Source organism: Trypanosoma theileri (genome assembly GCF_002087225.1).
Source record: "Trypanosoma theileri isolate Edinburgh chromosome Unknown TM35_Tth_15_V1, whole genome shotgun sequence".
NCBI lineage: Eukaryota > Euglenozoa > Kinetoplastea > Trypanosomatida > Trypanosomatidae > Trypanosoma > Trypanosoma theileri.
The window spans coordinates 397,689-419,006 of NW_021639857.1; the positions used below are offsets into that span (position 1 = coordinate 397,689).

The following is a 21,318-nucleotide window of genomic DNA, read 5'->3' on the forward strand; positions in this document are numbered from 1 at the left end:
TTCACTTAAGAGACTATTCTTATCTTACTGATAAAGGGTACATATTCTCTCCATTATTCCCTCATTTTCATTCATCTTGTTGATAATATGCCATTATTATTTTTCATCATATATAAATATAAATACAAACATATATAAATAAATACTTTCACAGAGAGAAAGAGAAAGAGAGAACTTCCTTCCTTCTCCCAACACACTCTCTCTTTATTTCTTTCACCACCTCCTCGCTATCCTTTCCCCTGCGCGTAAGCGTACACGGAATCGCTCGGCCTCTGGCTCTGGTGCTTCCCATGATCGTGCGTAAACAAGCACCAACTCATGTTCGCCGGACACTCGCGGTGTTACGCGGAATCGATCAGTGCCACTGGCCCCAAGCCGTCCCTTGTCGGGATGAATGTACTCTCGCCTGATGTGAAAGTATTTAGTAATGTAAGTGTTGATGTTTCCACGAATGGTGACATTAACACCTTCTTGACCCGCAGCAGTGCCATCCATGACCCATGTGAAGCCGGTGGTGGGATTGCTGGCGAGTTCAATTAGAACGGAACCATCAGTAGGGACGAAGATGAGCTTGCCGTTATCGGCCTTTGTTAGTCTGCGAGGCATACTTGTGATTAGTAGTTGGTTTTTTTGCTTTAGAGATAAGAAGAATAAACCATAAGGAATATATATATATATATATATATACAAGAGAGAAATAAAGAGAGAGAGAGAGAAAGAAACATTGAGCATATGAGTCTTAACATTCCTCCATATCACACCTAAAGCGGTTGGCACCTCACACCAAATCCACGCCTCAATAATAATAATAATAATAATAATAATAATAATAATAATAATAATAATAATAATAATAATAATAAGAAAGACAATTACAGTGACACTTGCTCTTCTAAAAGACTCAGAGACAAGTATAAAAAAAAAAAAGAGTAAAAGAAATACAAATACAAACTAGCAAACAAGAGAGAAAAAAAAATGTATATTCTCTCTTACCCCACCATGTCTCTCTTTTTTATTTTTCACTCCATACTGTTCATCTACACTGTGAGGTTCACAGGAAGTGAAAAACAGGAAACAATAAACTTCGTCATATCTATTATTGTACCACAATGAAGTTCCTGCTGTATCGCATCACCTGTCCACATACACCGGGCAGCAACAGAGTCTAATATCATCTCTCTATCACCTACTTCGGGCATACGTGTAAAGACCTCCTGTACAGCCTTCTCTCCCTCTTGCTGAATAGAGAGAAGAAGGATGTGAAAAAGGGCAATAAGACGACCCATAATGTTTGTTATTGCGTCTTCCAAGAACCAACGACGACCCCGTAGTGTTTGTGGTGTTGTTCGCAAAACTCGCCGAAGTGTTTGTTTATGTTTCTTACATCGGTCTATAAGGGTGATAATAGCCTCTTCATTTATCTCTTTAATGGGAAGTGAGAAGAAAAAAAGATCTTCCTTTCGTACATCCCGACCAGTCCACAAACGCAATATAGTATTATAATTCTTCCTTCCAGTGACTACGGACTGTATGGAGTCATTTAATGATGATGATGTTGTCGTTGTTATGTGAGAGTGTGGAGGCCATCCTTTATGTTCGTGTCGCTTTAAATACTCCACTGCCGCTTGAGGAGTTAATATGTGACGATAATAACGTGATGCGAGGGCGGCAAACAAATCAAGTGCGGCATGATAAACTTTTTCCTCTGCAGCACTTGTTTCCATTTGGGAGTAACGTACACGTCTTAATAACTCGTGCATGTTTAGATCCGTTGAAGGAGGTATCATCACAAGTGAGGTTTTCTTTTTCATTTGCCACTCCCGTTCTTCTTCTTCTTCTTCTCGCTGACCAGTAGAAAGGGAAGAATGTGTATGAACAAGGGAGTGTAGATCATATGAATTCTCTGTGCTATCATCATCATCATCGAATAAGACATTTTCTTCCAATTTCTGATGATTCCACTTCTCTACAGTAGAGTGAGGAGTTACCAATCCCTCTTGCCCTGTATGTCTCTTGTTATTATTATTGTTCTTCTTGTCAGTCTTCTTTTTTAAATCCTCCACTACAGCAATCATATCTTCCTCATGTGTGTTACCCACAATAGCAATCTTTGTACTTCCTGTACTGGCACTAGTGCTTGGTTGAATAGGTGATAATGAGACTCCATCAACCTCTTCTTCTTTTTCTTTTTCTTCCTTGCGTTTTATATCATCATTCATTCTCTTCATAATACTCCTGCGGAGATAATGGAAAATACGATACACAAAATCGCAGGGAATATGACTTTTCTGCGAAATAACTTTTTGTCGCTCTTGTTGTATAGAAACCCAACGACTTTCATTATTTCTACAGTCCATAGCGCTTCCCTTAGAAATCCAAATTTTTTCTCTCTGTTCCTGTTCCTGTTCTTCTTCTTTTTCTTCTTGGTGATGAAAGAGGCATTCCACAGACTTAGACTGCAGTAGACTTCTCATTCTATGGATAAGAGTGCCTGTTCCATCTATCCATAAGAGTCCCTCTACTGTGTGCTCCGGCAGTGATCGGGCTGTGGCCTCAAGTACATCAAACACCGCCTGACATTGTTCCCATGTACATTGCAGGATAGAAAATGTTTGTAAAAAGCCTTCACGCATCTGTGAAGAGTAACACAACAACACTCCAAAAAGTACTATCATCTCCACTTCTTCACTACACACTGTATATTGTTGCTTTTGTTGTTGTTGTTGTTTGCAGTTGCATAGAAATGGGAACTCTGCCTTTCCGGCCCCGCTGAGAATGGACTGCATCATCATTGGAAAGTACGGTATAAATTTCCCCATGAGAAAGAAGAGCGGTGGGGTGGCACGCTCTGTGAGATCCCGCAGTAGACGTATCATCTCTGCCCGTATCTTTCCCGTTGAAAACATGTATATAGATACAGCAGATGATACTTGTTGTTGCTTTTGTTGATACTGCTCTTCTAAACACTTTAGCAGAACAGCTACCAATTGCTTTTCCACACACGTACGTAATATTAAAATTGCCTCCTTTACAGCATTGTTATTATTATTACTATTATTACTATTACTACGATGAGTATGGTTTAAACTACACAACAATACATCAACTCCTTTTAAGGCAAGACGCAACAACTGTACCAATCCGCTAACTAACAAACGATAAGAAATTAATTCCACATCATCTTCACTAGTCCATATACGTCTATTTACAGCATTGGGTCCTGTAAATAAATATACCAGTTTCGTAGTACACACTTCCACCACTGTCATTAAATGAAACCGCTCCCACATTGGTCCAACACTCCGTTGTAATTCTCTCCCATCTTCCTTCAATTCCACTTCCAACGCCAACATCAATGTTGCAAGAAGTGGCTGCAGTACACTAACAGGAGCCCCAATAGAAAGAACACCAAGTAAATATTTAAGAGATGTATTCGTCATCCAACGCTTCCAGTGAATAAAATGACTACTCTTCTTATCAGCAGAAATTGCCTCCACTAGACCTTCATGTAAAATCATAACAAGAGATTCCTTTACATTGGGTGAAGAATCAGAGAGAATACACTGCGCCACTCGCTCTCCCCACACCGCTGGGGTAATGGACTGTCGAGTAATGACTATAATGGCGGGTAATCCTAACAGATTAAAATGACTAACATCCCGCAGGATTTGGCCCATCACCGCACGGAGTACATCTGGAAGAGGATGAAACAACAGAGAACGCCAAAGATATTCATAAAGTCCAGATTCCGAAAGAGCATGACGAAGTGCATCTCGCAAAAGTAATTGTGTCCTACAAACACTTCCTCTTTCTTCTTCTTCTTCTTCACTGTTATTTAGAGATAAGTGAAGAATATCGCCAAGGGAATGGAGAGATGCCATTGTGATGGAGTCCCCACTAATCGTTGGTTTTGCACCTTCATTCGTCGTCACTATTCGGTGGAGATTAGATTGCCGCAGCAACAGGGATGACTCTCGGGAACCCGAACCACAACTGTAAATGAACACACGAGCAATACAGTTCAGTACTTCACTTTCACCAGTCGATGGTGATAAAAAAGAAGAGGAAGAGGATGATAATAATAATAATGTATGTGAAGAAGAGGGTGAAGAGAGTGGACTAAAGAGAAGATGATAAAGTATGGTATACCGTGAGAAGGGAGGAGATCGTGGAATGTTGTAACTAGCCATTAGTTCCCGTTGGTGTTCCTTCTCTTTCATCGCAGCAGGTGCAACAGCGCCTTGAAGAACTCTCGGCAACATTCCCAACAATTCTACCATTTCCACATCTGTGGCGATAACTCTACTACTACTACTACTCTGAGAGAAGGATACACCATTATTATTACTATTATTATTGTTACTGTTATTACTGTTGTCTTTCTGCCTTCTCTTGGCATACTTATGGTCCAAGGTGTCGTTGAGTGTATCCAGAATAAGTCGAAGACTAATCTTTTCTTCTGCTAATATATCCACATTACCTTCTGAGGTAACAACACCGCCACCATCACTATTGTTGTTCTTATCGTTAATGTTACTATTACTATTCCCACGAGACCATTCATACATGGTGTTTTCACCCGCTTTTGTAGTAAATGAGATAATTAGAAACAACAACAACAACAAAAAAAGAATAGTCTACACTTTACTTTACCTATGAAGAACAGCAATAAAAAAGAAAAAGAAATATTTCTTATTTTTTTTTTTTTTAGCATCTTATTTTTGCTACCCTCTTGGTTTTAAACCAACAACAAAAAAAAAAAGGTATCCATTGATTAATTTATTTTATTTGTTTTGAGGAAACAGGGAAATTGTTATCTGACATCTTCTGTACATATGAAGCAATAAAAATACAACAGAATACAATGATTTTCTCAAAAACGAAAAAAAAAAAAAACAAAAAAAAAGCAAATCAGGGGACAACAATAACAATAACGTATATCCCACCCATTATAGACGAAGAATATATATATATTTAGGTGAGAAATCCATTCGACTATTGAATAACAGGGTTAGGGGAGGGAGGTTTGAGGTATTGAGTTTTTTTTTTTTAATTTTTTATTTCTAAAGGATGCGAAAAGAAAAATAGAAAATAACGTAGTGCCAAAACGATAAAAGAAAAGAAATCGTACGAACACAAAAACAATAACCAAAACGCAAAACACACACACACACACACACACTTCACATTCTAGTGAGTTAGATTACCCACCAACCTGAAGCGTTACAACAAAGATAAATTAAAAATAAAAAAATTCATCCTCACCCCCTCCTCCAAAAACAAGGAGTATTTTGGATATGGGTTAAATAACAAAAAACAAAAAAAAAAAAAAGAAGATACTATACTTGTTTGACAAGATAGACACATACGTATACCAATATTTATAAATAAAACCTATACGTCTACAATGGGGAGTGTCACCACCCACAGTTCTGAAGTTCTTCGCCAAGAAAACTGACTGTCTCTGTATTCAACGGGACATAACCGCATTTCACTGAATCAGGAATTGGTTTTATTCCTGCCACCTCAAGGAGTTCTTTCTTCGTTACCAGAACATATACCCGTGATTGATAGGCATTATTTCCTGAAAAAGCGTATTGATAACCCTCTTTTACAAGGACGTGTCGACGGTATTTAAATGTGGTGGTGGTGTGCTCTGCATCACCCGTGTGGTTTTTAGTCTTTGACCGGGATGTTTTCTCTTCTTTATCATTTTCTATGTAGTGTAATTGTTGTTGTTGTTGTTTATGCATGTTGAGAGTATTAGTTTCTCCATCTTGATCTTGATCATCTACGCGAATACAGACGGGAATAGCATAACTGGGCAGGGCGGTGGATCCATCTCCTTCTTTACCGGTGAGAAGTCCATAGAGTTCATTCTGCAGAAAGAGCCGTTCCTCTGTCTGAGAGACATACAGGGCATCTATTTCTACTTCTTTCTCTTTCTCTTTCTTCTTCTTCTTATTATTATTATTATGATCTTTCATTACATTTAAATTTAAGCTCTTTGGTCTTTCCTGTGTAAGTGTGAGTTTTGCCATTCCCGCCCGTCCCTCCCGTTTGGGTATACACACACCGTACACCACCGCCTCCTGCACTGCCACCTGCGTGCCGGCGGCCCTGTTGATTGTATTCATCACCTCCGTCGTGGAGACATTCTCACCCTTCCAGCGGTATGTCTCCCCCACGCGATCGACAAAAGTAACGAACCCCATCTCATCAAAGCGAACGAGATCACCGGAACGGAAATACGCATCGCCGGCGGTAAAGACATCACGGATAATATTCCGGCGTGTTTCCACCGCACTGTGATATCCATCAAAGCGGCGAAGGCCAAATATATCAAAGCCGCGAATAATTTCACCCACCACTTCACCCGTCTCGCCTACACCGCAATAGGCACAGCGGCCGGTAGCGGGATCACGCCAAACCTCACCACTATCAAAGTCATATCGCACAACGCGAAACGGCAAAAGAGGATTAAATTGTGTAGAGAGACGATAAATAGGCGATGGGAAGAGTGGAAGATGACCAGAAACACCAGGGAGGTCAAATAAATTGATAAGAAATATATTACCTTCTGTTGAACTATAGAATTCTACAATTTGAGCAATATGTAGATATGCCTTACTCTCATGCCAGATATCACTACGAAGTCCATTTCCAAATGCAAAAGGTACAATCCACATATTTCCTTGCGAATGATTCGTTGTGGAACTTTTCTCATTACAATTACTTTTCCCATCACCTGTTTCATTTACGCAGTTGTTACTTACATCATTGCCAACAATGTTTAGGATTTTCTTTTGTTTCATCTCATAGTGTAAAGCGTAGCGTATAATTTCACCAATGTACTGAAAAACAGTAACACGATAATACTGCAAATCACGTACAAACCGAGAAGCACTAAATTTAGTTCGAATAATCATTCGTGCAGTCGGAGCTAAACACTTTCTATTCTCATTATTAAGGGGTTCCAGACGACTAGGTAGAGAATTTTTTTTTTCTTTTTCTTTTTCTTCTTCCTCGTTTAAACTTCTTTTATAGTCGGACACTGAAGCCAATACATTTTGTTGTTCCTCTAATGCTCGAAGAAGGTGTCCCATGCAAAAGACGCAACCCACAGTATGGTACATAGGAAGACAGTTGTAAACTGTGAGAACACTAAGTTCATCCCTAAAGGAAGGATAAGGATTAAAAAACATATTTTTTAATCTAGTCCAGAAACCACTTTCATTAACTTCATTCTTTCCATTACGAGTATTATTTTTTGATAATATCTCCCATGTTTTCTGACGTTGCGGGAGTACAGAAGCGAGGAAGAATGCGGCGAAAAAACGTAAATGACTAAACCGTGCAGCTTTAGGGAGACCAGTGGTTCCGGATGTATATATGTGTAAAATGGGCATTACAGGACGAAATTGAAGCAATGCTTTCTTCATATTTTCAAGTAAAGAGGATATACGTTGTTGTAATTTAAATTTTGATTCTTTTGATACAATAGTTACATTTGGGGGAAACCTAAGTATGTGTTCTGTAAGAATAGGAAATAAAGATTCTTCTTCTTCTTCTTCTTCTTTTTGTTTTCCCTTTTTTTCTTTTTCTTCTCGTGGTGGATAATAACATCGCACAAGATCGAAAAGATCCAAAATAGCACCACTCATACCAGGATTTTCATAGTAGCAATAGTTATTACTACTACTACTACTACTATTGTTGTTATTGTGGATATGGATATTATTACTTTTTATATTACTCTCTTGTTGTTGATTGAAATGCCGTACCTCTTCCAGCATCCAACTCTCCACTCCACTTACACTTTTTAAAGCCTTTGCTGGTGTTCCTCGCCAGACAAAAATACGTTTAACGCATGATGGGAGTACTATCCTCCTTTTCATGATCTCTCCTCCTTTTTCACGGTTATTAATTTCCACCTCTTCCTTCTCAAAGAGGAGAGGAATAAACTTTTCCTCCAACACTAGTATTTCTGCCTTCACACACTCCAATCCATGAGATAACATGTGATGATTCGCCAGATTTGTATTTAGAAGAGCTGTACTACAATGGTGATAATTCACATTAGGTCTTTCACCTCCATAAAGGGCATCTAAGAATGTCATCCAGACACTAGCCTCAGAGACTGCCATCCATATAAGATTAAACTCTGGACTATTATCCAACATCATGGCAAGTGTATGAGGACGCGTTCCAGAACTTTGTTTTCCCTCATATGCCATATTATTATTACTACTATTATTATTATTATTCTGATTATCAGCATATGTAAGCCAATGCCATTCCCATGCGAGTGCCTCACTGATGAGACTCGTTAAAACTATTGCTTCCTCATATGTAATATTTAACGGCGCCTCCCGAAGTTTCATTCCAGTGATGGCCGCATCTGTTGCCGCCATTTCAAACACCACTTGATGTTCCCGCGGTGTATTCCTAACACGTTCCGCCTGTTTTCGAAACCTCTTTAATATTGTTAAACTCATGGACTGACCATGTGTGATATCGGCAATGGATACAATATCTGAGAGGAGTGGATAAAGAAGTTCATGGATAGTATTGTAGGTATTACAATTTGTATTCTCGTTGTGGTCGTCGTCCTTGTTATTATTGTTATTATTATTATTGTAATGATCGCTCACGGTATTCCAAGATGGATTACGTGAAAGAACTTTTTGTTTTGCACTCCACCATGCAAGTTTCATTTTGCGTAGTGAAGAAAGTGCCTGAATGGTGCCCAGTGAAGTGCCCAATTTAATATACTCTTTCGTGGTAATGTAGCCATACTCTGACATGAGTACCCACTCCCCTTTCCCTTCTGTGTTTACCGTAGCCATTGTAAATAAATAAAAATTTATATATTCTATTTATGTGTGAATTTCTTTCTCTTACCTTGCAGGGTCTAGACACCCCCCTCCCCCACACTATCAATGAGAAGAGAAAACTGAAACAAAGAAGAGCAAAACTACAAATTCCATACAATAATATTTACAATCAATACTGAAAGTAAAGTATATATATATATATATATTTATTTATTTATATTCCTTCTGTATTCTGAGAAGTAATCATCATCAAATTATAAATATAAAGATATATATATCTTTATATTCTTTTTTTTTTAATTTCTTCTGCCTTTTCTTCATTACTTCTATGTGGGCGTGAACAAGTTGGCCAAAATATTTCAATAGTGAACAAAAATCCACTAAGGAATATCCAGACCATTAATACTTTTATTATCAATATAAACCAAAGATACAACAAGATGATACCGACATTGAGAGTTAAATGAAGAAAAAACAGAACAAAAGAAGAAGAGAAAAAAAAAAAGAAGCTCTCAGAAGAATTCCCAGGCATACGAAGAGAAAAAACATTTGCTTTTAAAATTGTTTTTTTTTTTTCGTCCAATATACCTTCGTATTCTTCAACTTCCGAGCACAGTTTAAATTTTTTTTTCCCCATCTCTTTTGCTTTTGCTTTTCCGCTTCCTTTTCCTTTTTTTTCTTTCTTTTCATCCTCGTCCTTCTGAGAAGTTATACTACTTTAAAACATAAATATCCATCTGTATATATATATATCTAAACACACTTCTCATCATCTTTTATTGGAAAGGCTGAAAGCCTGCGGGTGCGGCGTTGTTGTACATTCCTGCTGTGCCGCGGCCCCTCCCGCCGCGCCCTCTGTTGCCGCGCTGCATCATCGCCCCGCCGGCCATCATCCCCATGAGGGCCATCACCGCCTGGTAGGGGTCTGCGGCGCCCTGCTGGGGTCCGGCCCCCGCCGCCCGCCCGCCCCGCCCACCCCGCGCCCGCTCGGGCCGAAATGCCGATCGCTTCTTCGTCACCTGCCAGAGATAGATATAGATAAATAAATAGATAGATAGATAGAGAGATGCAAGAGGTACACACAATGTATGTATGTGTGTACGTACGTGGTCGTCCGAGTATTAGGAAGAAAAAGGGGAAGAGAAGAAAGAAAAGAATTTCAGAAACAATTGGGATGCATCAGAGAGAGAGAGAGGGAGATTTTTGGGTTGTTTTAAAAAAAGGGAGAGAGGAGGACGAAAAAACGAGGGAAAATTATAGAAACCGTGAAGAGCTACGGAGTGAGTGAATGAGTGAGGTGTCTAGAGGCCGGCATATATATATATATATATATATATATATATATATTTGCTGTGGTACGTGTTTCAAGGGTATATTCGTTATATTTAAATAGATGGTAGATGTTTTTTCTTTTCCCTTGATGTATATATATATATATATATATATATATTTTTATTATTTTTCTTCTTTTTTTCTTGTGTAGGTAATTTCCTTTTAATTTTTTATTTGAAAGTCTTTTTTTTTTCTTTAGGAATAGTTGATTTTTTTGTTTTTTTTTTTGTTTTTTGATGTATTCGCCTAGTTGTTTTAATTATTCTTGTAGATCTTTTGGATGTTAGAGATTTTTATACGGCCTTTTTTTTTCTTTTTTTTTTGGTTCTTTTTCTTAATTAATGTGTAGTGCCGCGTCATTATTATCACAGTCTCCTTGTTTTTTTTTCCTTTTTTTTAAAAATAAATGTATGTTAATCCATAAGTGTATAGAAGTATACCAAGAAGCCTTCACTCACTCATTCATTCACTGTTTCTTTTATTTTCCCTGCGTTTTCGTGAAATTGAGAGGGGGGCGCCGTCCGGCGTACAATAGAGGGGAGATATATGTATTAGTGATATTATTTATGAAAGTAAGAAATATAGAGAGGAAGATAATTAATATATGTATATATTTATACACTGGACTCACCGGTCAACATACAATTATAGTACTTCCCTTGAAGTTAGCATTATTCTTTGTGTCAATGGCTCTTCCCATACCAGTATACGAGGCGAATTCCACATAAGCCGTCCCCTTCAACTCCCCTGTTGTACGATCACGCAACACTGTGCAGTTTAGTATTTGCCCACAGTCTGAAAAGAACTCTGTTAACTCCTCCGGTGTGGAGGTTGGGCCACCATTCTCACCTCTCGGCAGATTCCCCACAAAGATTGAACGTCCATCACTATCCTTAGAGAACTGATGTGCCTGTCCTGTTGCCGGAGTGGACATGGAAGATCCCCCATGTTGTTGCTGTTGCTGTTGTAATTGTTGTTGTTGTTGTAATTGTTGTTGTGCTAGGGGATAGACTCCCCCTTGTTGGACGTGTGTGAACATCTGATGATGATCGCTGTGGTGTTGATGTTGTGGATGGAGGGACGGCTGCTGCTGCTGCTGCGGTGTGGAGATCCCAGCAAAGGGAGACATCATTCCACCCGAAGCAAACGGCTGCTGTTGCTGTTGTTGTTGCTGTTGTAATTGCTGCTGTTGTTGCTTTTCACGCAACTGACAATCCGCCTCAAGTTCGGCTTCTATTTTAGCGATTTCCGCCGCCAAGTTATCTTCCATCTTTCCTTTGGAACTAAAACGCAATGAGATAACACTAAGAGAAGAAAAAAGAAGAAAAGAGAAGAGAATAGGGGGAAAAAAAAATGTGAGGGGTGAGAGACAAGTGGGTATTTCTCTCTCTTTCTGTTGTTTCACCCTAAAAAAAACCAACAGAAGAGGAACAGCAGCAAAGAAGAAAAACACATAAAATCAAAGAAAAGGCTGAATGTATACGAAGTGTAATGAAAATAACCGCACATACAAATAAAGAAAAACAAAAACATACATAAAGAAACAAACACAGATGCAGAAAAATAGAAAGAGTGAGAAGCGAGGAGGATAATAAAGAGATAGTTTACACCTGGGGGTACAGCACACAAGAACAATGTGCCAATTATTATTATTATTAGTATTACATTCACACAAAAGAAAGACATTACAGTGTCTGCGGTTTAGTCTACCAAAAAGCAAAAACAAAGCAGAATATTCTTCTTTTCTTCTTCTCCTCCTTTATCATGATAATATATATATACACACACACACAAAAAAAAAAAAAACGGCGGGAGGGACACAAAAAGATATGTACACATATACATAATATATGTTGTACGCATATACTTATTTAAATAACTCCCCAACATACACACATACCCCACAAAAAAAAAAAAAAAAAAAAGCATTTTCCTCCTCATTTTCTAACTTCTCTCTCTTTCTCTCTCCCTCCATACATATATACGTATATACATATATATATATATAGAGTGCGTGTTTTTCTTTTTTTTTTCTTTTTCTTTTTTTAAAAGCCCTTCTGTGTCTTCAGTTCCAGCGCATCAATCTCCGGTGCCCGCTCCTCCTCCGGTGCGCAGGGGAAGTGGGCGGCGATGAACTGCACGTACACCGGGTCGGAGGCGACGAGGGCGAAGAAGGCGCTGCGGTCGTACCCGTCGGCGTTGCTGCTGTTCTTCGCCGGCTTGCGGGCCTGCAGCTGCTCCCACGTGAGGCCCGGCACCGCCCCGCAGATGAGTTGATCCATCATCGCCTCCGGCACGCGGCTTTGGCCCTGCGAGTAGGAGAGAAATGCCGTCTTCACACGCTGCGCCTCATCATGTGTTAACTTTACCATTTCTTTCTTTTTTTTTTTTTCGTTCCTTTACTTTATATATCTTTTACTGTTGGCTATTACTTCCAGCACAGAGGTAGATAGAAATATACACGTTATTTTATAACGTCTCTTACACAACCCGTCGTCCCTTACTTTTGCTGTATTGTTTAATATATATATATTTTTTCTTTTTTATTTTTGTTGCTGTTGTTTTTGCTAGTAAAGCTTGAGTTCCTAGTTCTTGTTTTTTTTTCTTTTTATAGCGTATAGTGTCTTTAAGCTCTCCAGACGTGTAGAGAAATGCAGAGCGTCTACAACAAGAGAAAGAGAGAGAGAGAGAGAGAGAGAGAAAAAAAAATAGATGAGTGTGAGTCTATATTGGTAAACAACATGAGGCATGAGAAAACATACACACATATACACAGAGAGAAAGAGAAAAAGAAATATGAAGTGCCCTTAACTTCCATCACGTAACGCTAGTATTCCTTATGTTTTTTTCTTTTCTTTCTTCTCTTCTATTCTACTTTAATGTGCTGTGTTGTCACTTTAATCCCTCTTTTTTTTTTCCCTTCTCACACATGTAGGCACAGTTAAAAAGAGAGAGAGAGAGAAAGAAAGAGAAAGAGAGTGGTATATATATATATATATATATATATTCTCTCTTTCTCCAGAATGTTGCCTGGAACTCAAATCGAACTCGTCATCTTTTTTTTTTCCCCCTTTCAAATTAAATACTCCCCGCCACCGTCACTAAATTCTTTCTTTTTTCTCTCTCCCTTTCATCATAATATCCTGTTTTCGCGAAACACCAGAGCAAACTACAACAACAACAACAAGAATAACCATAGTTGTATAAAGAAATACATAAGTAAACAAAAAGAAAAATCACAAAAACAAAAACAAAAAGAACGCACTTCTATACGAAAACAACAACACGTGTACATCTAGATATATATATATATATATATATATATATTATCGTGTTGACCGCATCAGTGTACATACCCCCTCTCTTTTTCAAGCATCAATTAGACATCCCACCGCATGTACGGTTGCATCTTCTTTCGCACCCAGGCCAACACACTATTGCGTTCCTCCACATTACACGCCGCAGAGGAAAGACCAGAGGGACTATATCGACAGTTCTGGTAATATCCACCATTCACAAGTTCTTCCCGCACACAACAGTTCACCACCACCTGACTCCCTTCATACGGTGTACGCATAACGAGTAGATAAAAATAACGTCCCCAGCGGAATGTGGCAGCCAGTGGAACATGACGATAAAGATTGGTCACGACAGCACTAGGAACTGCGACACAGCTGGTATACTGCGGTGAATTATTATTATTATTATTATTATTATTATTATTATTATTATTATTACTACTACCACTATTATTATTAGGACTATTATTATTATTATGAATAGTGAAACTAGTTGTACTAGTATTACCAATATGGGGAGAAGTAATATGTTTCACAGCCTCTGCAGGTGTAGGTGAATTAAAAGGGAATGATGAAGGAGATATATGAACATATGAACGAGCTGCCAGATTCTGTGCGTGGTAAATACAACCAAGCTTTGTGAATCCATACTGTTCTAGTCCATCAAACTTATCCCGCACACGAGGTGACCACAACCCGCGACCAGAAAGATAAGTTGCGACAATATTCCCCTTCACCGCAACGTGTGCAGAACAGGAAACATACACCACACGTCCTTTACTTTCCGCTACAAGTGGTAATAACCCTTCTGTAAGAAGAAAAGGGCCTAATAGATTTACAGCAAGCTGTTCATCATCACCAAAGCGGGTCATTACTTGTTTCGGTTCCATCAATCCAGCATTATTCACTAGAATATCTATTATCATCTTATTATGTCGTGCACGTTTACAGTAATCTCGTACGGCAATAAAGTCTGCGAGGTCTAATGCGGTGAATTGAATCTCCTGTGTCTCATTTCGTGCAAATTTCCTAATATACTTCATAGCTGTATCCACATGTGGTCCATTACGCGACAACACTGTCACGTTGGCTCCCATTGCGGCCAGTTGTGCGGCCGTTTCACGTCCAATGCCACTCGTCCCACCCGTTATCACTACATGTCGATCGGTCAAATCTTTTACTTCACGGTTCCGCCGACCACGCGCAGACCAGCGGGAATAAGCAAGAAGAAATAAGAAATATAAACCCTGGAATTCTAAAGGAATAGCCGCAAATTGAGGGAAATAAGAGGCGATATATGCAATGAGACAACCAATAGGCAAAATAGCAAAGATAGATCCTTCACGTATGATTGCAAAGGTGTGGCTTCCGTGATTGTAGGTATACTCACCATCAAATTTTTTCACCTGCTTATACATACCTGGGTAAAGTGGTGTCTGCTTTGCCTGTGAAAGTTTGCGGGGGCGCAAGAGACGCCCTGTTGGCTTGTAGTAATGACGCACACCGCAAGAGCCATGTGATGAAGTAGTTGAACAGACTGAAGTTGCAGCTGCTCTAATCATAACAACAGCAGCAGCAGCAGCAGCGCCACCACCAACAAATCGAATGCTTGAAGAACGTTGCATTCTGCTTTGCTGCACTATCGACACCCTCTTGTTTTGATGCAACAAAGAAAAAAAAATAGAAGAGCAAGAAGAGAAAACAATATCACATATATATATATATATATATATATATATATAAAATAATATATAAAATAACAAAAAAGGATACAATCAATGTGAAAAAAGAACAAGGAAACCAGAGCCATTTGTTTCTTTCCCTTTTTTTTTTTTTTTTCATTCCTTCGGAGAAGTAACCACAGCACATATCCACACTCAATCAATCAATGAGTGTACATATATATGTATATGTGTGTGTACGTGCTTCTATGCATATGCGTATTTGTGGGTGTGACCGTAGTAGAAACAACAACAACAACAAAAAAAAAAATCTTTTCATTTGCAACGGTACCCCTCCTCTTTTTAACAAGAAGATATTAACAATTTCATTGTTTCATCTTGCTTTGAGTATTCTCCTCCACCTTCTCAGAGGAAGAGGAAGAAGGCGCTGCAGCAGCAGCAGCAGAAGAAGAGGAAGCAGCACCACTCACACGTCTATCAGCACCTAGTGGCTTAAATGTGTAATATTTTGCGATGGTCTTTGACATTGCCCATTGTATAACTTCACTACGACTTTTTGGATCATGTGCACGACGACTTAATCCACTAGGCATTAGTAAACATTCCGCATAGTAACCACCATTTTCGATATCATCACGTACACAGCAATTCACCACCGTCTGACTTCCTTCATACCCATCCTTTATCCACAGTGAACGGAGTGTGCGTGCGATAATACTCATTCCAAGAATGGGTGGGGATTCACGGTAGGTGAGGTTTGTTGCGCAGAAACCAGGATCCGCCACACACACATCTACCGGTCGTAATTCGGATGGTTGATTGAGTGGAATTCCCTCGTAACGTCGTTCAGCGATAGATTGGGCATGATAGATATTGCCTAGTTTAGAGGCACTGTAGCACCGTGCTGTTACTTGTGATTCCTCTGGTGATGGTTTTAACAACATACGTTCCTGCACAATATTTGCCTTATGTACACCGTTGTGGGAGGCACAGGTGACGTATACAATGCGACCACCATGTTTAGATCGCCGTAAGGATGGCAACAACGCCTCTGTGAAATGAAATGGACCGAGAAAGTTTACACCAATATGTTCTTCAAAACCTTGTTTGGTAACTGTTGGTTCATCACGCCAGATACCAGCACAGTTAACCAAAAGATCAATTCGATCATTAAAAATTCCTTTAATGCGTGCCGCAGAGGCCATAACATCTAATTGATCCGATAAGTCTAATGGGAGAAAAGTCAAACGTTTGTCTAACACATTAGCATCTGTCCCTTTTGCACATTGACAATGGGCCTTTATGTATGCTCGTGTTGCTTCCTCTCTTCCTGGACGTGCGGCAATTACAACATGAGCCCCCATATCAAGTAACTGCATGGCTGTGTAGAGTCCAATACCACTCGTACCACCAGTAACCACGCAGGTATAACCAGTGAGGTCTTTTCGTAAATGATTCATTCGACCACGAACATTAAGGCGTTGAAGCATTACACAGAGACTCAGGTAACAACCCTTGGTAACCCAAGAAGTCAAGATAAGCGGTGCGGCAGCTTGATATAGAGCAGCCATCATTGCCGGTACCCACAAACGACGACTGTGCATTAACATATATCCTGTATGACGTAAAGTAGAATAATCAGGAAAATCATCACCACCAACATACGCAGAGGCATCTGCTGTATTTGTGCTTATCGCATGAATTCTACTCTTTTCCTTTGATAAATGTCTTGATTGTTTTACTGAGGCATCGGAGCTCTGATAACGTACTAATGGTAAGAGAAATGTCGATTGTCGAGATATCTCTGTCGCCATCATTGCCGCACGTAACACACCTCTACTGTGAGAAACATGACGCAGCATCTCGTTCCCTTCTTTATTCTCTTTCTTTTCCTCCCATTTGTGTTAGTAATAGCCATCAACATCAATAAAAAACAACAAAAAAAAAGAGAGAAATGAGAACTGTGGTGGAGAGAATCCTTCCAAGAGAAAAATTAAATAGAGAGAGTCAATCCATATACAAATGAAATCAAAACCACGTATATAATAATTTTGTCGATAAAAAAAAAAAAGAAGGAATAAGAAGAAATATGACACTACAATGAATATATGATCTAAATATACCCACATACAATAACAAAAAAAAAAAAAATAATAACGGCTTCACCTATTCTCTGGTAGAGGAGCTAATTCCCATTCGGGACGTCGTTGTACAGGTTTTACTTGTTGATGTTTTGCGGTCCCATTATAGTCCCCAATTTTCTTCGCTACATTTTCCTGCGTTACATCTGGTTTATCAAGCCACTCTTTCAAAAAATCGTCACGGGACTTCGCGACGGAGTCTCGTTGATCTTCATATGAGTACTGGGCCCAATATTTTCGCTGCCGTGGATCAAACCACTGCGGCTTCTCCTCTTGCAAGTTATGATAAGCTGCCTTCATGCGCTTATGATATGGCATTTCTTGATGCCGCATAGAGTTCTTCTCTACGGGGACGCCCATACGCAAATCGTACTTTGACTTCTCTTCGTACGACATGTACATTCTATTCTTTTTATACCATGTGCTGTGTCCATCTTCTCCCGGTTCTGGTCCCCACTCCTCCGGCCATCCAAACTCCGGCGGTGGTGTGAGACCGTCTGGATCGCGCTGCCAGGAATGGAGATGCTGCAACTTCTCCGACTCCGTCCGCTGCCGTCGAGGCTCGAGGGATCGCACGGCAGCGGCGGCGGTCTGCGCTTCGTACGATTCAAACCGCGGGGCGGGTTCGTGGCGGGGGAACATATCCTCAAAGTATGTGTAGCCCGCCAACATTGGGGCCAGCGTGCGCCGCATTGCCCACAGCCACAGTCCGGGAAAATGTATTTTTGTTTGTTTCTATATGTATATGGGGGACGTGGGGGACGAATGCTAAGTGTATGCAAAGAGAGAGAGAGAGAGAGAGAGAAAGAAAGGGAGGGGGAAATATAATATATAGGATTCTTTCATATGGATCAAGAATTGTAATATATGTACACTTATTTATTTATGTGTGTGTGTGTGTGTGTCTGTATCCATATAGTCATGAATAAGCGTGATTTATTCCTCCGCGTATGTCAATTGTTTTTCATTTATTTTTACTTTTATTTTTATTTTTAGCCATTTACTTACCTTTTTACTTACTCTCCTTGTCATGTTCCAGATGTTGCCTATGGAAGTACTTGCTTCAGGAATTTCACCACATCTTCTATTTCCTTCGGATGAGACGAGTGCTCCATTGGATATGAATTAAGCTTTACTGAACTCACACCTGCCTTCTTCAGAGCTTCCTTTGTACGCTCTGCCGCATCAAATGGCACTATGGTATCTTGTGTTCCATGACACATAAAAATAGGTACGTTCTTGTTGCGCAGACGTGACAAAATCTCATTACCACCTGCGAGGTACCCGGAGAGAACGACCGCGCCAGCTGCGGGAATACGACCGGTTAGGCCGGCCGCAAGTGAAATAGCTGCTCCCTGTGAGAATCCAGCATATACAACACGGTTTTTAGGAATGTGATAACGTTGTGTGGCGTTGTACGCCAGACTGCAAATGTAATCTGCTGAGGCTAACACAGCCTCGCTCTCCTGCGGTGGCGGTGATGCTGTTCCAATGATATTAGTAATATCATACCAGGCGTTCATTGACATACCTCCGTTAATCGTGACAGGTCGCACAGGAGCCGTTGGCAAAAGAAAGAGTAGATGCGGAAGACGTCTTGAGATTTCGGAGGCCACATCTTCCCAGCCATGAGCAGAGTCACCCAACCCATGTGATAGTGTTACTACACCTGTTGGGGATTGCTTATTACCAATTTGCAGCAACGGACCATAACGAAGTCCATGGGTTATTGGCTCCGTGTCGCGAACCTTGGTGAGTTTGTCTTGCAGATCTTTTAGTTCTAAACAGTCCGAGAAATCCTTCACACCATACAAATTACGTAACTCATCCCTAATCTGAGCCAGCGTCAGATTTTCGATAGGTGTACCAATCATTATGTTACGCGTATATCTCTGTGGTTCTTATTCTCTCTTTATTTATGTACAAGCTATCGACAGCAGCTGTTTTTTTTTTTTTTGTTGTGTTGTTGTTGGTATCCTTCAGGCAGCAAGAGATAACGAAATAAGTAATGCAGGATGGTGTTGGTGTTGGTGGTAAAAGCAGAAATTAATCAATTTCACGTAATAAGCAATAGTAGAGAGGATAGAGGAGAGAGAAATGAGAGGAAAGATAGAGAAAGTGGGGGTGAGAGGGAAAGCCTCACAGAGGAAACAACCCACCGGATCAATTCACACTTTAATCACACTTTAATTTCCTCTTTAGAATGATTTCCCTCTCTCTCTCTCGCCCACCCCACAGAACAAGATTCCAGAGATACCCCCAATATACAGACAAGGAGTAACTATCATCGTCATTACCACCACAGAAATACGGGCACTATGCTCATCAGCACAACACCCACAAAGTAGAGACACCATTTCTCTACTCATACGCATGATTCCTTCTACCTTTTATTTTTATTTTTCCTTTTTTCCTTTCTTCCTTCCTTCTTCACATTACGCCTGCTTTGGTTTTCCATCTGATGTGTGGGGTTGCCGCTTCTGTCGGTTTACCCACCACGCAAGTCCGCTGAGAGTGCCGTACAGTATTGCTACAAACAACAATGGATATCCCCAACGCTCCAACGGTGTTGATGCCACTCGACGCCGCATTCGCCGCCGTTCGGCTTCTTCGTGTGTGTACCCCGTGAGCCGCAGCGCTGCGGGTAACCACGCTACTCTTGTAGAGCCAAACTGCAGATGAAGAAGCGTACCAGTTTCACCGCCAGTGTGTGTAGTACCATCGGATACAGTATATGTGATTCTTCCCACTGCGACTGCGGCGCTATCATCTATGCTATCACGGCAAAGAGTACCAACGTAAGTGTGCGTACCACCCGCCGCTCGCTGAGCCACGCGGTAGTGGAAGATAACATCATCTTCAGTGTTGTCTGTTGGATGTAGTGTACAACTACCACGACGGAATTTAGCGGTGCGACTGCGGGACTCTTCACAGTGTAGTGTGGCGAGCGGCGGCTGGAGCACCACTCGCACTACTCGTTCTCCCGCCGGCGAGACTACACGCACCGCACCGACATGATGCCACTCCCCATCCATATTCCCGTTATTATTACTATTATTATTATTATTACTCACATTCTGTGTATCGGCTTGCCATTCCATAGATGATTGTTGCAGTAAGTGCAGTGGACTCATCTCGGCAGGAAGCTCCATCCCCTCCGTGCACTCCTCAGCAGCGCAGAGTTGCAGAAGGAGTAGCAAAGCAAGAGCCAATATGGCCGATCGTGCCGTTTTCATGTCTTTCATCATAACAATTCCCTTTAAAACTTGCAAAGAAGAGAATAAGAAAGAAAACAAAACAAAAAAAAAACAATAAGAGTTACAAGTGCACTAAACCACCCTCATAAGAGGAATACATCAGAAGAAATGAGATGAAAAGATAAAAAGAAAACTCAGTAGAAACCAATATATTAACGCACTGAGTGGATAATCAAAAATGGGAGGTATTCATGCCAAATAAACACACACATATATATATATATATAGATACCATATGAACATACTATATAAATATACCCACGTACACGTTCTCTCTTTTTTCTACAGTATTTCCAACCACCCCCTCTTTCCGGCCTCCTTATAGCCCGAAACGGAGGCAATACAGATATACCGACATTCTCTCTTGGTACAGCGTTTGTAAACTAAAAAAAAAAAAAAAAATGGGAAATACAAATGAGAACACGATAAGGGAGAAACCCTATTATCGACATTCTCAATATACACTAAACGGAAATATTTAAGTGGGGGCATAGGAGGATAAAAATGGATAGAAAAAACAGGAAAACGAAAATAAAAGGGATACCAGTAGATCTACTTGCATATAATTCATAACTTTTGCAACTGGTGCTCTTTTAGTCTCATTTCTTCTCTGTGGAGAAACTATCCCTCTTTATATATTTCTTCTTCCATTGATCGTTCCTACTCAGTTCTACTCTTCCTGTCCTTTCTATTGTCAGTTCAAAATTACGACCAGTGTTATTGCTACTGCGAGAGTCCGTATTCTATGACATTGAGAAAAAAAAAAAAAC

At 40.1% G+C, this 21,318-nt stretch overlaps 10 protein-coding genes across 10 annotated transcripts; all 10 read right to left on the reverse strand.

Moving 5' to 3' along the window:
* Positions 1–213: 213 nt before the first annotated feature.
* Positions 214–606, reverse strand: TM35_000152510 (cysteine peptidase inhibitor; the record flags this gene model as incomplete). Its single annotated transcript, XM_029025903.1, has 1 exon — positions 214–606. One exon carries the CDS (start codon positions 604–606, stop codon positions 214–216), a length of 393 nt encoding a protein of 130 aa, XP_028882886.1.
* Positions 607–1,037: 431 nt separating this feature from the next.
* TM35_000152520 (uncharacterized protein) lies at positions 1,038–4,568 on the reverse strand (the record flags this gene model as incomplete). The annotated part of the gene is made up of 1 exon (XM_029025904.1): positions 1,038–4,568. The coding sequence occupies one exon, from the start codon at positions 4,566–4,568 to the stop codon at positions 1,038–1,040; it is 3,531 nt and encodes a 1,176-aa protein (XP_028882887.1).
* An 849-nt stretch (positions 4,569–5,417) lies between these two features.
* TM35_000152530 (fatty acid transporter protein-like) lies at positions 5,418–8,849 on the reverse strand (the record flags this gene model as incomplete). The annotated part of the gene is made up of 1 exon (XM_029025905.1): positions 5,418–8,849. One exon carries the CDS (start codon positions 8,847–8,849, stop codon positions 5,418–5,420), a length of 3,432 nt encoding a protein of 1,143 aa, XP_028882888.1.
* Positions 8,850–10,803: 1,954 nt separating this feature from the next.
* On the reverse strand, positions 10,804–11,439 carry TM35_000152540 (putative RNA-binding protein; the record flags this gene model as incomplete). The annotated part of the gene is made up of 1 exon (XM_029025906.1): positions 10,804–11,439. One exon carries the CDS (start codon positions 11,437–11,439, stop codon positions 10,804–10,806), a length of 636 nt encoding a protein of 211 aa, XP_028882889.1.
* Positions 11,440–12,214: 775 nt separating this feature from the next.
* Positions 12,215–12,541, reverse strand: TM35_000152550 (uncharacterized protein; the record flags this gene model as incomplete). Its single annotated transcript, XM_029025907.1, has 1 exon — positions 12,215–12,541. The coding sequence occupies one exon, from the start codon at positions 12,539–12,541 to the stop codon at positions 12,215–12,217; it is 327 nt and encodes a 108-aa protein (XP_028882890.1).
* Positions 12,542–13,548: 1,007 nt separating this feature from the next.
* Positions 13,549–15,093, reverse strand: TM35_000152560 (putative short chain dehydrogenase/reductase; the record flags this gene model as incomplete). The annotated part of the gene is made up of 1 exon (XM_029025908.1): positions 13,549–15,093. One exon carries the CDS (start codon positions 15,091–15,093, stop codon positions 13,549–13,551), a length of 1,545 nt encoding a protein of 514 aa, XP_028882891.1.
* A 422-nt stretch (positions 15,094–15,515) lies between these two features.
* Positions 15,516–17,012, reverse strand: TM35_000152570 (putative short chain dehydrogenase/reductase; the record flags this gene model as incomplete). The annotated part of the gene is made up of 1 exon (XM_029025909.1): positions 15,516–17,012. The coding sequence occupies one exon, from the start codon at positions 17,010–17,012 to the stop codon at positions 15,516–15,518; it is 1,497 nt and encodes a 498-aa protein (XP_028882892.1).
* Positions 17,013–17,312: 300 nt separating this feature from the next.
* TM35_000152580 (uncharacterized protein) lies at positions 17,313–17,984 on the reverse strand (the record flags this gene model as incomplete). Its single annotated transcript, XM_029025910.1, has 1 exon — positions 17,313–17,984. One exon carries the CDS (start codon positions 17,982–17,984, stop codon positions 17,313–17,315), a length of 672 nt encoding a protein of 223 aa, XP_028882893.1.
* Positions 17,985–18,337: 353 nt separating this feature from the next.
* TM35_000152590 (lysophospholipase) lies at positions 18,338–19,165 on the reverse strand (the record flags this gene model as incomplete). Its single annotated transcript, XM_029025911.1, has 1 exon — positions 18,338–19,165. One exon carries the CDS (start codon positions 19,163–19,165, stop codon positions 18,338–18,340), a length of 828 nt encoding a protein of 275 aa, XP_028882894.1.
* Positions 19,166–19,726: 561 nt separating this feature from the next.
* On the reverse strand, positions 19,727–20,539 carry TM35_000152600 (uncharacterized protein; the record flags this gene model as incomplete). The annotated part of the gene is made up of 1 exon (XM_029025912.1): positions 19,727–20,539. The coding sequence occupies one exon, from the start codon at positions 20,537–20,539 to the stop codon at positions 19,727–19,729; it is 813 nt and encodes a 270-aa protein (XP_028882895.1).
* Between the last annotated feature and the right edge of the window lie 779 nt (positions 20,540–21,318).